At 38.4% G+C, this 13,956-nt stretch overlaps 1 protein-coding gene across 1 annotated transcript in view; it reads right to left on the bottom strand.

The window, feature by feature from the left end:
* Positions 1–304: 304 nt before the first annotated feature.
* The window catches only part of LOC116104528 (cytosolic beta-glucosidase-like), a 101,653-nt gene continuing 88,001 nt past the window's right edge, over positions 305–13,956 (bottom strand). The window contains 1 exon segment of the mRNA XM_031391068.1: positions 305–507. Coding sequence (XP_031246928.1) covers positions 305–507 — 203 coding nt within the window.

Genomic DNA, 13,956 nt, shown 5'->3' with positions numbered 1-13,956 from the left:
TACACTTCTAAGGTTTCTGCTGATGGAGTTGCAAGCCAACAGTGTATTATCCTTATAATCTCATCATTACTTATCCAGGAAATTGTTCTGCGAATGTAAATTGAAGTTTTCAAATCAATCTAAAATTGATGGTTTCTGATAAAATGCAGTTGGTGTGTAGAAGTTCTGACCAGATATAGTCCTAAGTTTTAGACTTTATAGTCACAGATCATTGAGAACAGAGTCATCTTGCGGCTGTCTGAGACATGACCATAGCATCCCTCAGTCCTTCTAGCTCAGAGGGGACATTTCCCAACTGTCTTCTCTACACAGTGCCTTCCAGGCCATTGTTTCTGATGACCTTGGCATATTCCTTGGCTGACCTGTATGCTGCTCAGAGTCTAGCAGGATCTTCAAAATCAACATGGAAGAGGCCAAATTGTCTGCTGTATCCATTGTTCCACCCAAAGTAATCCAGAAGCAACCACTCACAGTATGCTTGAAGATTGGCTTCATCAATGTGGATGGCTGCAATGTTGTTTTCAAAAAGATCCATTAGCATTTCTGGGAAAGTTCTGAGAACAAAAGTCACCAAAGAGTGCTGGGTGCCTCTTTTTCCTGCTCTACTAGATATCTCAGTGGGAACAGACAAAATTCTTCTTTATCATTTTTAACAATAGAGACACTACCCTGAAATAAAATAAAGATAGCATGGGACCTAATACATGTGTTCACTAGCTTGATTTAGTTATTCCACAGAATGCACCTTCATCACATTCAATGCTAGAGCAAAAAGGAAATTTTGTCACTTAAAACAATCTCTCTTTCCAGTTTTCTGCTTGACCTGAGCAAGAGCTTCAGTTCAGAAGTTAAGTCATGAGCAGGCATGGGTGACAGAATGCCCAAAACCCCAGCACTTGGAGGTCTCACACAGTAGGATGGGTGCAGGTTCAAAGCAAGTTTGTTTTACTTAATGAGCAGAACTTGAACCTTATCCTCAAATTAAAATAAGTTACTTTTATTCTAATAGAGTAATCAGTTATTTTGACTTTTGTTTCTTCTCTTAATGTACATTTTTTTCTAGTGCCTTTTCCAACACACATACACACACATACACACACACTCACACAGACACAAACTTGTTCCTGGTACCCAGAAGTGTATCCAGCTGCAAACACTATCCACCATCAAAGTATAGCTTCTAAAAGTGAGGCAAACCCATTGGTCACTTGGATGAGATGACAGAAGCATGCCCAAGGAACTCTGAAAATGTCTCTAGCCCTTATATTCCCATGAGCAAACTGGTACATGTCTTATAGCTCTAAAATCACAAATGCCAGACTACAAAGCCTGAGTACACAGCTCTGGCATATCTACAGCCAAATATGGAAAACTTAAATATGCCATAGCAACCTGTTAATTGGTCACTGGAGCACAATATCAAAGACGGGCTGGATTATAAACAATAGCCAGTCATTTGTCATAATTCAAAGAAGTAAGACATCCTAAATGAAGGCAATGGCAATCTCAGCATGCTGCAGGGTGCCATATCAAGGTGTATTAATGACACCTTTTTGCTATATCCTTATGCAGCAGGAAAGGCAAGTGAGCTCCATCCTGTCTTTTCATATATGATCACCAACTACACTGATGATGACTCCTTCTTTACCTAATCATATCCCAAGGTCCTATTCTCATAGTACCATCATGTTGAGAGCTATGACATCCACATTAATTTCAAAGAGACTCAACATGTATTCTATATCTCATGTTTATACCCTCCATCTAGACTCAGGGTACCTGAGAACTTTAAGGACCAAATAAATGACTATATACTCAACACTTGCACAACATCAAGCTAGACAAAAATCTCAGCATGGAATGGGGATGTCCCATCACTATCTGAAGAGCTCTTTGTAATTCATGGTGTCTAGGTGAGAGTGTTAGTTTTCCTTAGGTATGTGGCCTCTGAGTGTCTATTCATGCTCCAGTAGGAGGCCTACAACTGTTCACATACAGATGGCACTAAATGAACTTCGTGGCTTAAAATATAGAATATTGATGGGGCTGGACAGATGGCTTAGAAATTAGGAGCACTGAATATTCTTTCAGAGGACTCAGGTACAAGTCCTAAAACCCATATGACAGCCCAAACCTGTCTGTAACTCCAGGATCTGACATCCTTACACAGACATACATGCAAGCAAAATATCTATGCACACTAAATAAATAAATAAATAAATAAATAAAATATTGAGTTAGGAGGGAAAAGTTGTAGAGTGACATGGCAAAAATTGTAGATGAGGGAGTGGGGTAGATTAGGTGAAAACACATTGTAAATATATGTCCTAAGTTTTCAAATAATGAAAAAGTAAAGAAAAATTAAAACATTGGCCATTTGGTTCAAAACTGTACATATTGTTAAATACAATATTTGCTATATAATTTCTTATATGAGTTCTCTAATCTTATCATTTCTCTTCATGCTAGGAGACCAAAGTGTGAAGAAATCTCTAAAACACTTCAAAGTGAGTTTCATCATTTGAGATGGGGAATTGAGTTTATATTTTTAATTACGATTTTAGGTTTTTCAGAATTCTGAAATTGTGTGACTCTTCCCTTGAACACTTTCTATTTGAGAATCACAGTAAGCAAGGTTGGTCTATGATCCACTAAGATCAATTTCTCCATGAAGAAATCATGAGAAAAGGCTGGTTTGCTTAACAAGATGGCTGTACCCCTTAATAAGCAAGGAGAGAATGAACATTCATAAAATGAATCAGATTTTAATTGTACTGGGAATTGGTTTCACCAACAATGAATCCTGTAGCTAAATATTTATCAAATGATGCTCTACTTTCATTTTTTTCCTTTGGCAGCAGTCTGTATTTTTTCAAGTTATTTTTTTTTTTTTTAGAAACACTCTGCTCCTTCTTTTACTATATCTGCAGATTTCTAAATCACAAGAGTTTTGTTCATAGAGTCAGACAATATGCACACACAATGTCCCTGACAGGCTAGTGGGTGTGTAGCCCTAGGTACAGTTGAACAAAGAGACAAGAAAAGTGTTTGATTCAAATGTTTTTATAAATGATATAGGGCAAGAATTAAACCAAGCTCTCTTATTTATTGTCATTTGCCAAGTATCATCTGGAAAGTACACTTTCTTTGGGTTGTTTTTTAATAATCCAATTTAAGTAAAAAATGAGACATCTCTGTCTTAAAACTATGAAAGCTAATTACTCATATAGAAAACAGTAATCTCAATCTCCATTGCTTGGTAACTCAGCCTGGGGCTATGTGAGAACATGCATCCTTTCTTTTCCACTTGTAGAACTACTACTGCCCAATAAGAAAGCCTGCCAGGTACATAGCCAGACTGTTTCTGCAAGCATGCACAGTGCCACCGATCATATACAGAAGGGCTGATTCATGTGTGAACCGAGGGGATAAAAACGAGGCCCTGCCTGCTTGGAAGGGAACAAAAGGAAATCTTGAGAATTTCATTGTTAACTGCCAGGAGTGCAGCAGCAAGCACTAAACTGCCCGAGTGACACTGGTAGATGTCTCTGCATTGTCACTGCAGGAACACTCAAGTGGAGAATTACCTAGTTAGGTTCAGGAGCTAGCCTGCCGGAATCCTTCTCACCAGGCCATCACTGGGAAAAATTACAAAACCACACCGGAACCTGCACGCCTCTCCTCTTCCAATCTCCTTGGGAACAGAAAGAGACCATCATCACATTTCTTGTCACCATGATTTATGAGGTCCCAGATCTTGGCAGGGGAAAAAAGCACTTCTGAGAATTTGCTTTCTTTCTTTAACCAGAGTTGGAAGCAAAGTCAACACAGACCAATAGGAGTTTGGACAGCTACACAGCATGCAAGGATAAAAATGGTACCCATTGTAAAGTCAGAGTATAATGTGGTACTACAAGACTATGGAAAGATGCAGGGATGAAAGTTTTACGGCTTGCTTCCAGTTAAGCTCTTGTAGTTATAAGAAACCAACTCCTCCCCACTCCCATGTGTATGTGTGTGCATGTGTGTCACTATCTTTGCATATATATTGTGTGTGAGTTTGTGTGTGTATGTATATGTTCTTTTGTGTGTTTTCTTTTATGGATGTTACATATACTTTGTCCAGAAAAAAGCCAAACTAAAAAGAATGAAGGCAAACTTTAAGCCAAATAACCCTCATATATTTGCTCAGCTGTCACTACTAGGAAGCAACCTAGAAATCCTTTAGCTGATAAAGAGATAATAAAAGTGTAGTAAATATACACTATGTAATAATACTATTTACCTATGAAAAATGAGAATTTCAATGGAACTACAAAAGATAATATCAAGTGAGGTAACCCAGTTGCAGAAAGACCGATATACCATGTTCTCTCTCATCCATGTTCAGTCCCTTGATCCAAGTCTTCAGATGTGAGCATATAACTGGGAGTACTGCAGAAGCCAGGGACGTCAGGAAGAACTGAGAGGACAGTAGCATAGTAAAAATGGTCTAAAGGGGGGAAATAGGATAATTGAATCCCAGCGAATGAGAGACAATCAGAAGAGTGAACGAAGTGGGTAAGATAATAGTAAGGATATCTGAAAAATTTACAACTATATATATGTGTGTGTATATATATATATACATATATATATGTATATATATATACACAGAACAATGTAAAGTATTTACAGGTGCCAAAGGGAAAAAATATGAGTCACACACAAAGGAAATATTACTTTGGAAACTCTGAAAGCCAGAAGAGTCTGGAACAAAGTATTCCAAATTGTATAAGACAATGATGGCCAAACTAGACTACTGCATGCAGCAAAAATATCTGCCACATTTGAAAGAGAAAAATAAATTTTCCATGATTCAAACACAACCAAACAAATAAACAAATTAAACACACACACACATACACACACACACACACACACACACACACACACACACACACACACACACATATGTCCACTCACAAAAGAACCCACTTAACAGAATACTGGAAGCAGTGCTTTAAACTGAAGATAGAAATAAGCATGGCCAAGAGACAGTACAACAAAAACAAAGGAAGCTATAGTTTAATGAAAAACATGCTAGCATTAAGAACATTAACCAAAAAAATCAAGAAGACTGGAATCTACAAATTGCTTTCAAAAATAATTCTAAATATTAATGGCTTTGGTCCTTAAATCAAAAGACATAGGCCAGCTGAGTAGATGAAGAAACAAAATCCACCTTAACATGAAAAGACAGAAATAAAAATTCCAAACAACTGTAAACAAGAAACAAGTAGGCATCATCATCCTTGTATCCGGCAGCTTGTTTTATCTAATAGAAAGTTTCAATATTAGGAAATCTGAAAATTGTTTCATTGTGTTTTCTGAAGAAACGGAGTTAAGACTAGCATGCAGTCTCACACAGAAAACTATGACCACAGTGTGGTACTTTGAATGAAAATGGCCCCCAGAGAATCATAGGGAGAACACATTATTTGAAAAGATTATAATGTCCAGTGTCTCACCCACTCTGCTCTTCTTGCTGTCTGTTGATCCAGATGTAGAACTCTCAGCTCCTGTCCAGCATCATGTCTGTCTCCATACCACCATGCTTCCTGCCATGATGATAATGGACTAAACCTTGAACTGTAAGGCAACCTCAGTTAAATGTTTTCCTTTATAATAGCTGCCATGGTTCATGGTGTCTCTTCTCAGCAATAGAAACCTAAGGAAGGCACCCATTATTAGGGATTACAGTGACAGGGCAGGACTTAAGCAAGTTATTTGGAAATACAGTCCCTAATTATTCATCAAAAATTAAATGTGTCACATATGTGAATCTACATTAATGGTATCTCAAGCACATCAAGATGCCCACTCAAATACTTTGAATGGAGGCACCAGTATTCCAAATATATAATTGCTATGTAAAACAAATTTCTGCTGATTCTAAGCCTAGTCACACTGACAATGAAGATTAATGATTACAATACTGAGTGATTGTCATATCTAACCAGACTCACCATTGATGACATATAGTAGCATTTACTGCAGTGTGCATAGTATAATTTCACTGTCAGAGTTAGAGTGCTTTGAGCCTGGATGTGTGAGAGACTCCACCTAAGGAAGTTTGTGCTAAAAGAAGAGGAATTTCTACAAAGCAACTCCTTCAAACCATTAATCACCACTGAAAGTCCATGGAGATGCTAAATTCTCAGTTGTACCTGAATGCATTTCAACCCACTATTCAGTTGACATCTACCTTCATTCTCATTTAATCCCAGTCACAATGCAGGAAAGGTTAAATGGGAACCTACAAAGGTGGATCCAAAGCTGTACATGTGATATAACCTAGAAAAAAAGAGTCTTAGCAAATATGATTACAAATCTCAAGATAATGATCCTGGATCATAGTGAGCCCTGGATGTTAAGCATCCTTGTGGCAGAAGATAAAGGGAGAAGCAACACTAGGAAAAAAGATGCAGAGGAAGGTGGAGGTGCTAGCAGCTACCAGAAGACAAATGAGAATCAGGGAGCAAATTTTCTTCCTTGACATCTGAAAGGGAATTCTGATCCTGCTGAAACCTTAATTTTGAGATTCTGGCTTTTAGAACTGTGAGAGAATATATTTCTGATGTCTTTAAGTCATGATAATTTGCTAGCATACAACAAGAAACTCAAAAGTAGTTGCCAACTGGGCTCAGAGTCCCAAACCACCCACCTGGCCTTGCTGGGGGCTTACAAGTCTCTCTCTCTCTCTCTCTCTCTCTCTCTCTCTCTCTCTCTCTCTCTCTCTCTCTCTCTCTCTCTCTCTTTCTCTCTCTCTCTCAAAGGTTGTCAAAGCCAGAGAGAGAAAGCCTTCTGGGGACACAGTTTGAAGCTGATTTTCTGGCAATTGCCCACACACTAACTTTGAAAATGTGATTCTATGAGTTTGGTTGAACAATACAAGTTCATTACAATTGAAGAAGAGCATTAGGTGGGTAGCATCCTGCAGGAGATCTGGCACACGGGCTGTTTCCCCTTTCTTTGTAAAAAATAAAGGCATTGGGATGATCCAAACAAGGAAAGATACACAATAAGACTCTCCTCCCCTCTCCCCAGTTTAACATGTGTACCTGGACAGCATCTGTGAAAATACACAAATCACCTCAACAAAGGAGACTCCACCTGCAGATGGAAACTCATGGTAAAAAGAACCACATGATCATAACTCTCTAAAAGAGAGTCTTTGAATATCAGAGTTAATTTTTAAATATTTTATAGGAAAATGCCAATTAGCCAGAAATGAGCTCCACAGACTTCTTAATTAGCTAGTATTTCTACACTTTCTATTACACTTGGGGAGGGGGTGTGCTGCAAATAGCAAGCAATTGAAGGGGATCATGGGATCATACAAAAATTCATAATTGTAAAGCTAATCTGAGACTAGGTATATGTCTGTATCACCTTCCACAGTTTCTCTATCAGTATTAATTATGCAGTTACTTCTCTTCCAACCAAGAAATTGCTATTATAGGAACCAATATTCTTCCCAGCCGCCAGAGGTTCATCAAAAAGGCTCATTCTTTCCTCCTATCCCTTTCTCTACCCTTTTTCCTGACTTCTTTTCCTCTGGGATTTGGTTTCCTTTCCTGTAAAATGGAGGTATTAGCATATCTTCATAGGCTAATGGAGAGCATTAAATAAATTAATATAGATAGCTCTGGGAAGAATGCTCAGGCCCTAGTACAGCCTAACACACACTACTTAGTGGTTGCAATTGTGGCTTTTATTGCTCTCCAAGTCTGGGAGGGTGAAGAGTGAAAATCTGTTCCATCTCTTCCTCCATCTGCTTTCCAACCGCTTTCAGAGGACGTAGAGTCAGCACAAAGTGCTCAGTGCTGAGAAGCAGTGAAATCGGGTGCCAAGGGGAAGCACAGCATCTGGGACAGGGTGATGCTCTGTGGGAACGGGTCAGCTGTGGGTCAGGAGAAGAAGTCAGTACTGACATGGAGCTTTGGGTAATGCTTCCAGAATACCAGGTGGTACTGCAGCTCCTCTAGTTGAGAGAATAATGGAAGAATTAGAAGTATCCTACTTGACATTTCAAGTACAAATGGGTAACACTTATCCTTCATTTATGAAATAAATGTGTTTCAAGCAAAAAAAAAAAAAAACAAAGAACAGTATATGGTGATATTTTATACTCTTTTTTTTAAAGTCACAATTTCAGCCTATAAGTAAGGCAAGTATTCATCAAATTATTACCACATGAGCATTTAATCATAGTCTCTGAAATGTAGAGGGGATATAAGAAATGATGATAACATTTACTGAGTACTTGAATAGCATATCAAAAGTTCATTATGCATTAAGTCCTTTATTTGTTGCAATGAATCTAACAGATATTATCATCATCTATAGTTTACAGAGAAGAGTCCTGATGTCTAGGAAGATTAAGTAACCTTGGTAAGATTCATGCAGCAAGGAAGTGGGTTGAGACAGGAATTTAAGAGTGCAGTAGCCGCAAAGCCTACATGTGGAGATCTATTTTAATCAGAACGTATGAGACATGGCTAATGGACCACTTTGCTTTATGAAATAGAGCCCATGGATCCAACAATGAGTTGGAGGTATATAGTGCCCTCAGCCAGGTAATTTTTTCATGGCAGAATGTGACTTTGACTGATTGTCACCAGTTGTTATTGTATGAGTGTGAAATGTTCCCCACATAGGCTGGTATTCCTGGTGAATTAGAAGATGGGGCTACCTGGAGGAAGTAGGAGTAGACCTACAAGTTTATCATCCCATCTACTTCCTGTACTTATGGCTCCCTGATATATTGAGATTCAATTAATCTCTAGTCACCATGGGCTTCCTGTCACCATGATGGATTTATATCCCCTCCAACTGTGAGCCAAAATAAATCCTTCTTCCCTTAAGTTGATTTTTGTCAGGTACTAGGTTACAGCAACAGAAGGTTTAAAAACTGATGAAGGTTTATATACTGATGGAGAATAAAAGAGAATGTACTAGGTAAATAGGCTGCAGTGCTCAAATATATACTGTGAGGCCTATTGGCTAAACAAAACCCACCTCAACTGCTAACAGCCTAATAGAAATGGAGTGCCAAAGTTCATTTTGCTTCTAAAATACTAACTTTCTACCTCTGCAGCCACCTTATGCTGTACTAGAGGCTAGACCTCACAGCCATTATCATTTAATGCTGGGACTCTCTGCTTCCATCCATGCCAACACAAAACGCTCCACCTTTATCTAGTTGTCCACATTTGGATTAAATTCTTACATGAATGAATCCAACTGGTAGATCCCATAACACTTTGTCCAATGAAACCAGAGATTTCTCAGCCACACCTTGGAGAGAGAAAACTCAGAAGTCTGGATGTCTCTTGAATGGAGCAAGTACATTCAAACCAATGTTGGGCAGCCAGATGACAAGCCAGATATTCACCACTCTAGATGAACAAAGACAAGAGCAATCCAAGAGAAGGAATAGCACATGTGAAAACTCAGATATGGGAGAGCCTCTGTGAGAAAGATTAAAAGAGTGATTGATTTGATGGCATCAAAAAGAATAGCAGGGAAATATCACAAGGAAGAACCAAGACTAGTTCCTCATCAAAACTGTAAGGCTGTTTCTTAGCTCTACTCCAACAGAGATAGAAAATCATTGAAGAATTTTAAGAAGGGGAGTTATTTTAGCTAATTTACATATCTAAAAGTTTACTGTGACCTCTGTGAAGAACAGATCTGAGCGTGGATGGAATGAAACGGCAAGAACAGAGATGGAGTAAAGCAGGTAGAGATGATAGTAATCAGTGGGAAGAGGACAACAGGAGGAATGTAAGTGAAAACAGAGAGAAGGGAATTGGTTTGATATGTACTCAAATTTAAACAAGAAGATTTACCAGTATGCTGACAATTTGTGATGATGGAGATATAAAGGCAAAGAATGACTTTATTGATAATTGTGTCAACCTCTGGATTAGGAAATACTGGACAGAGACAAGTTACGCAGAGAAACGGGGAAGACAGAGTAAAGCTTTGCTATAATGACCTTACACTGTTTTTCTTGACATCCAAATATAAGATCAAGGCACAGTCTGAGATATTGATTTTAATTTTAGAATTTTCACACAGAGATGATAATTGAAATCATGGCTGTTAAGAGACATAAGAGAATAAAGCCAAAAACAAAAACAAAAAGAGACAAAACAAAACAAACAAACAAACAAAAGAAATGTGAGCATGAGATTGACAGAACTCTAACAATTGAAGCTGAGGCTCCAACTCCATAGCCTATGACCTCCACCAAGAAGGACATGGAAAGTTACAAGTCTGAAGCACGAAGACTGAAAGAGGCATGAAGAATCTGACCTACTGTGGGAAGTACAGTACCAGATGGTATAGAGGCCCAATATAGAGGGAAGCAGAAGAAAGAGTATCTTGGACAATCAGTGCCCTAATAGCAAAACAGCTTCTCTGACCTTTCAGACATCCATTATGGATTCTGCCTGGTTCTTGCATCAGCCTATCTTTTCTTCACCATTCTCCACAAGAAAGGGTGGCTTTCTTGGTCTTCCTAGAATGTACTGAGCACATGTCCACTCTGTGGCCTTTATGTTGACATTTACTTGCACCTTCTACCCTTTCATCTCATTGCTGCCACTCTGGCTCTTCACCCAAAGCCATCCCCATAACAGATCTTTTCTGATGCTCGAATTTAAAGTATTCATAATGACCTACTCTCTTTTATATCATCCCATACTACAATTTTGAAGAATTTATTAAATAAAAGTCTTGCTTGTTCATTTTATTTTTGTTGTTCATCTTAATGAATAGATGGATGTTTCTTGTGATTAAAAGAGACTTTATCTTTTTATCTTTAAAATGTAACACCATATGAAGTTCTTCACTCTCCAAGGTAGACGATGAAGGAGTACTTGTTGAAAGAAAAGTGAGGAGAGGAAGAAAGAGAAACACAAAGGGGAGAAGAATGGGGATAAAATGGGAAGATAGAGAAGATATATAGAGAAAATGGGGAATTAAGGAATGAAGGATTATCTTGACATGATCTCAAAAATCTCTGGTTTCATCATCCCCATCTTAGTCTTAGAATCTCAGCATGTCCAGGTGAACCACCTCAGTGGTTTCACACAGTAACCACTGATTTCAAGTCTCCACTTCATAAATGAATTTACCTTATCTCACTGGTACTGTCTTCCACGCAACCCCTTTCTGATTCCAGGACCAATATATCTATTCTACCTGTCCACCTATTCATTCCAGAGTGTACCGGTACTACCCTGGAGTTTCCCACATTGTGATATTTAAAAACAGCTTCCTTACTACCTCAGCATCTGCTACTGTACATCCATTTCTGATTCTCAGTATATCTTAAAGGACCTCTGTGTGTCTCTTGGAAGTGGTTCTTGGAATTACTCATGAATTTTTCTCATGATAATTCTAACATCTCTTGATGCTGTGGAATAGGGTCACCAACCTCTCCTGGGCCAAGTGTTGAACTTGACTGTTAATACTCTGTCCTTTGGAGCCCAAAATAGAGGCCCTGGAGAAAACAACTTATGTTCTTATTCCTTACCTAAAGTACACACCTTAGAATTGCTATAACTATATATAGTCCATACAAATATTGATATACCTTTAGATAAAAATAGTTCCCAAACAAACAGCACCAAAAGTAGTCTTTAAATTTAGTAACCTTTAAAGAAAGCATTTGGTACATAGAAATATCAGTCAGATATTTCCACATTCATGTGAAAGGCAAAGTTCTAGCTTCCATGGTTATAGAAAAGTAATGTTGATATCATAAATGTTAAAATCATCACAACCCTTAACAGTAGCACAAAAAAAGTAGCTTACTCTACATGACGTGTCTTTCAAATTATATCCCCCAAATGACGGCGGAATGGATAGGTGAATCTTGACATTTCTTAACTGTTTTCTTCCACCTCTCTCTGGATAGAATTAGCTTCCATTTCATTACATAAGTAAGATTACTTGTTTAAAATGTACCTTGTACTCCAGACTCTGCCCCAGAAATTCAGGAAGGACCAGGATCCTATATACCTATGCTTGATTTACACTGCTTAGAATAAATGGCTGTAAGTAGATATTATATTGGACATTTCATCAGTAATATAAGAGCATAGAGAAAGCATTTATTAAAAAGTATAATGACGTTTTGACCAAAGTGACAGAATTCATTTTCAAGTTCAACTTTTCAGAGTAATCGAGAGAAGATGTAGAACTAACTATTTCTCCACTCAGATAAATATATTTTGCATGTTGGTAACCAGAATGCATTGTTGTTCCTTAATTCCTAGACCAAGTCTGTCTTCTGTTACCAGCATCCCTACATATAGACAACAAATGCCAAATAAATCATAGCTGATGTTCCTTAAGAAGCCATTGTCAGAGATGTCAATGCCACCTTCTTTCACTAACAAAGGAAGAACAAGCTCACCATACGGCCATTATAATACTCAGAGTGCCTGGGTGCAGCAGCCACTGTAATTGCTTAGAGCTAAGAGGCACAAGAAGACAAGCAACAAAGAGCAGAGAAGAAAGAACACTGACACTTCTTTAAAATGCACCTGTGTATGTTTCAGTTTTCATATTGCTGGCACCAAGTTCAAGCCCAGGTGGGCAACACCTCGCCCAGACTGCCCATCCTGGCCTAATGCACAAGTCTGGCCAGTCTGCTTTTTAAGGACAAGGAAGGACATTGCTTGGTGATGTGGCCACAAGCTGTTCAGGGAAGAGACTTCGCTCAGCACATTTCAGCTCTGGAGGAAACTCGGCTTATTTCTGAGAGCCACATAAAATAAATAATCATGCAACTGCAGATTCACTCTGATAGGGCTTCTGACAGCTGCTCCGAGAGGTGGGTCCTTGCAAGCCCATCTTTCAACAGTGAACTGACCCAAAGATCCAGGAAAGCTCCAGACAGGACCATATGGCCGGGAATAAAAACATATTTCAAACTCTGTTTATTATGCATATCTTTCAAGGGTTCACTACTCTGTGATGAAACATTGCACCTGCTTTAATAAGCTTCCCAAGCAAGTACAATGATAAAATCACAGACACCTGAAGACTTTGGCTTCTCTGCTACTCAGATAAGCATTGCCCACTGATTACTGGTCTCATTTTTTTTAATTATATGGGCTCTCAGTGTTTTATAAGCTGTGATCAATACATATTCAGAAAATAAAACTCATTGTAGACTATAGAGTGAGAGCCATAAAATACTGTTCTGCCTAAACTTTGGGAACACCAACATTATTGTGTACAAAGCTCACCAGTCTACCCAAAATTCAAAGAAACGGTTCCCATGCTGCCCTGCAAAACAAGGAGAGCATTTGATGTAAACTAAGAGTGGACCTCAGTTATCAAGAATAACACTAATAAGGAATGGCGTTTCTTGACAATTGGATCCTACGATTCCACTTCTGTTCCAAATCTTTGAGAAGCACAGAGGTTCATGATTTCCTCGATGAATATTCACTGAGAGACTATTGTGTGCTAAACTCCAGGCAATGTGTGCAGTATTAGGAGTCAGTGTTCTCGTTGGGAAGATGGATTCAACAAAACTTGGCTTGAGTATACAAAAAAACATGGGCTATAAAAGATGCTGGGCATATACACTTAACCACTTAACCATCCTGTGAAAGCTAGGCCAGAATCTTGAAGGGAACAGGCAGTTTGAATGGAAACTTGAAAGTTAGTTGAGTTCTCCAGCTAGTTATATAAGTGATGGTGTATAGCATATCAAAGTTAGAAGAATGTTCTTGTGTCACCATCACTGGTCCAAGCAGTATGACACTTCTTGGCTCTAATTTCTATTTCTGCTCTAGCCTGAGAGTGAACAAAACATTCATGTCCAAAACTGTTCTAACAGCTTAGTGGCTGGCTAGCATGTATAATCATTATCATTATATGTCT

Source organism: Mastomys coucha, unplaced genomic scaffold (genome assembly GCF_008632895.1).
Source record: "Mastomys coucha isolate ucsf_1 unplaced genomic scaffold, UCSF_Mcou_1 pScaffold22, whole genome shotgun sequence".
Classification (NCBI taxonomy): domain Eukaryota; kingdom Metazoa; phylum Chordata; class Mammalia; order Rodentia; family Muridae; genus Mastomys; species Mastomys coucha.
The sequence above is the reverse complement of the archived record's forward strand: the minus strand, read 5'-3'. Positions and strand labels throughout refer to the sequence as shown.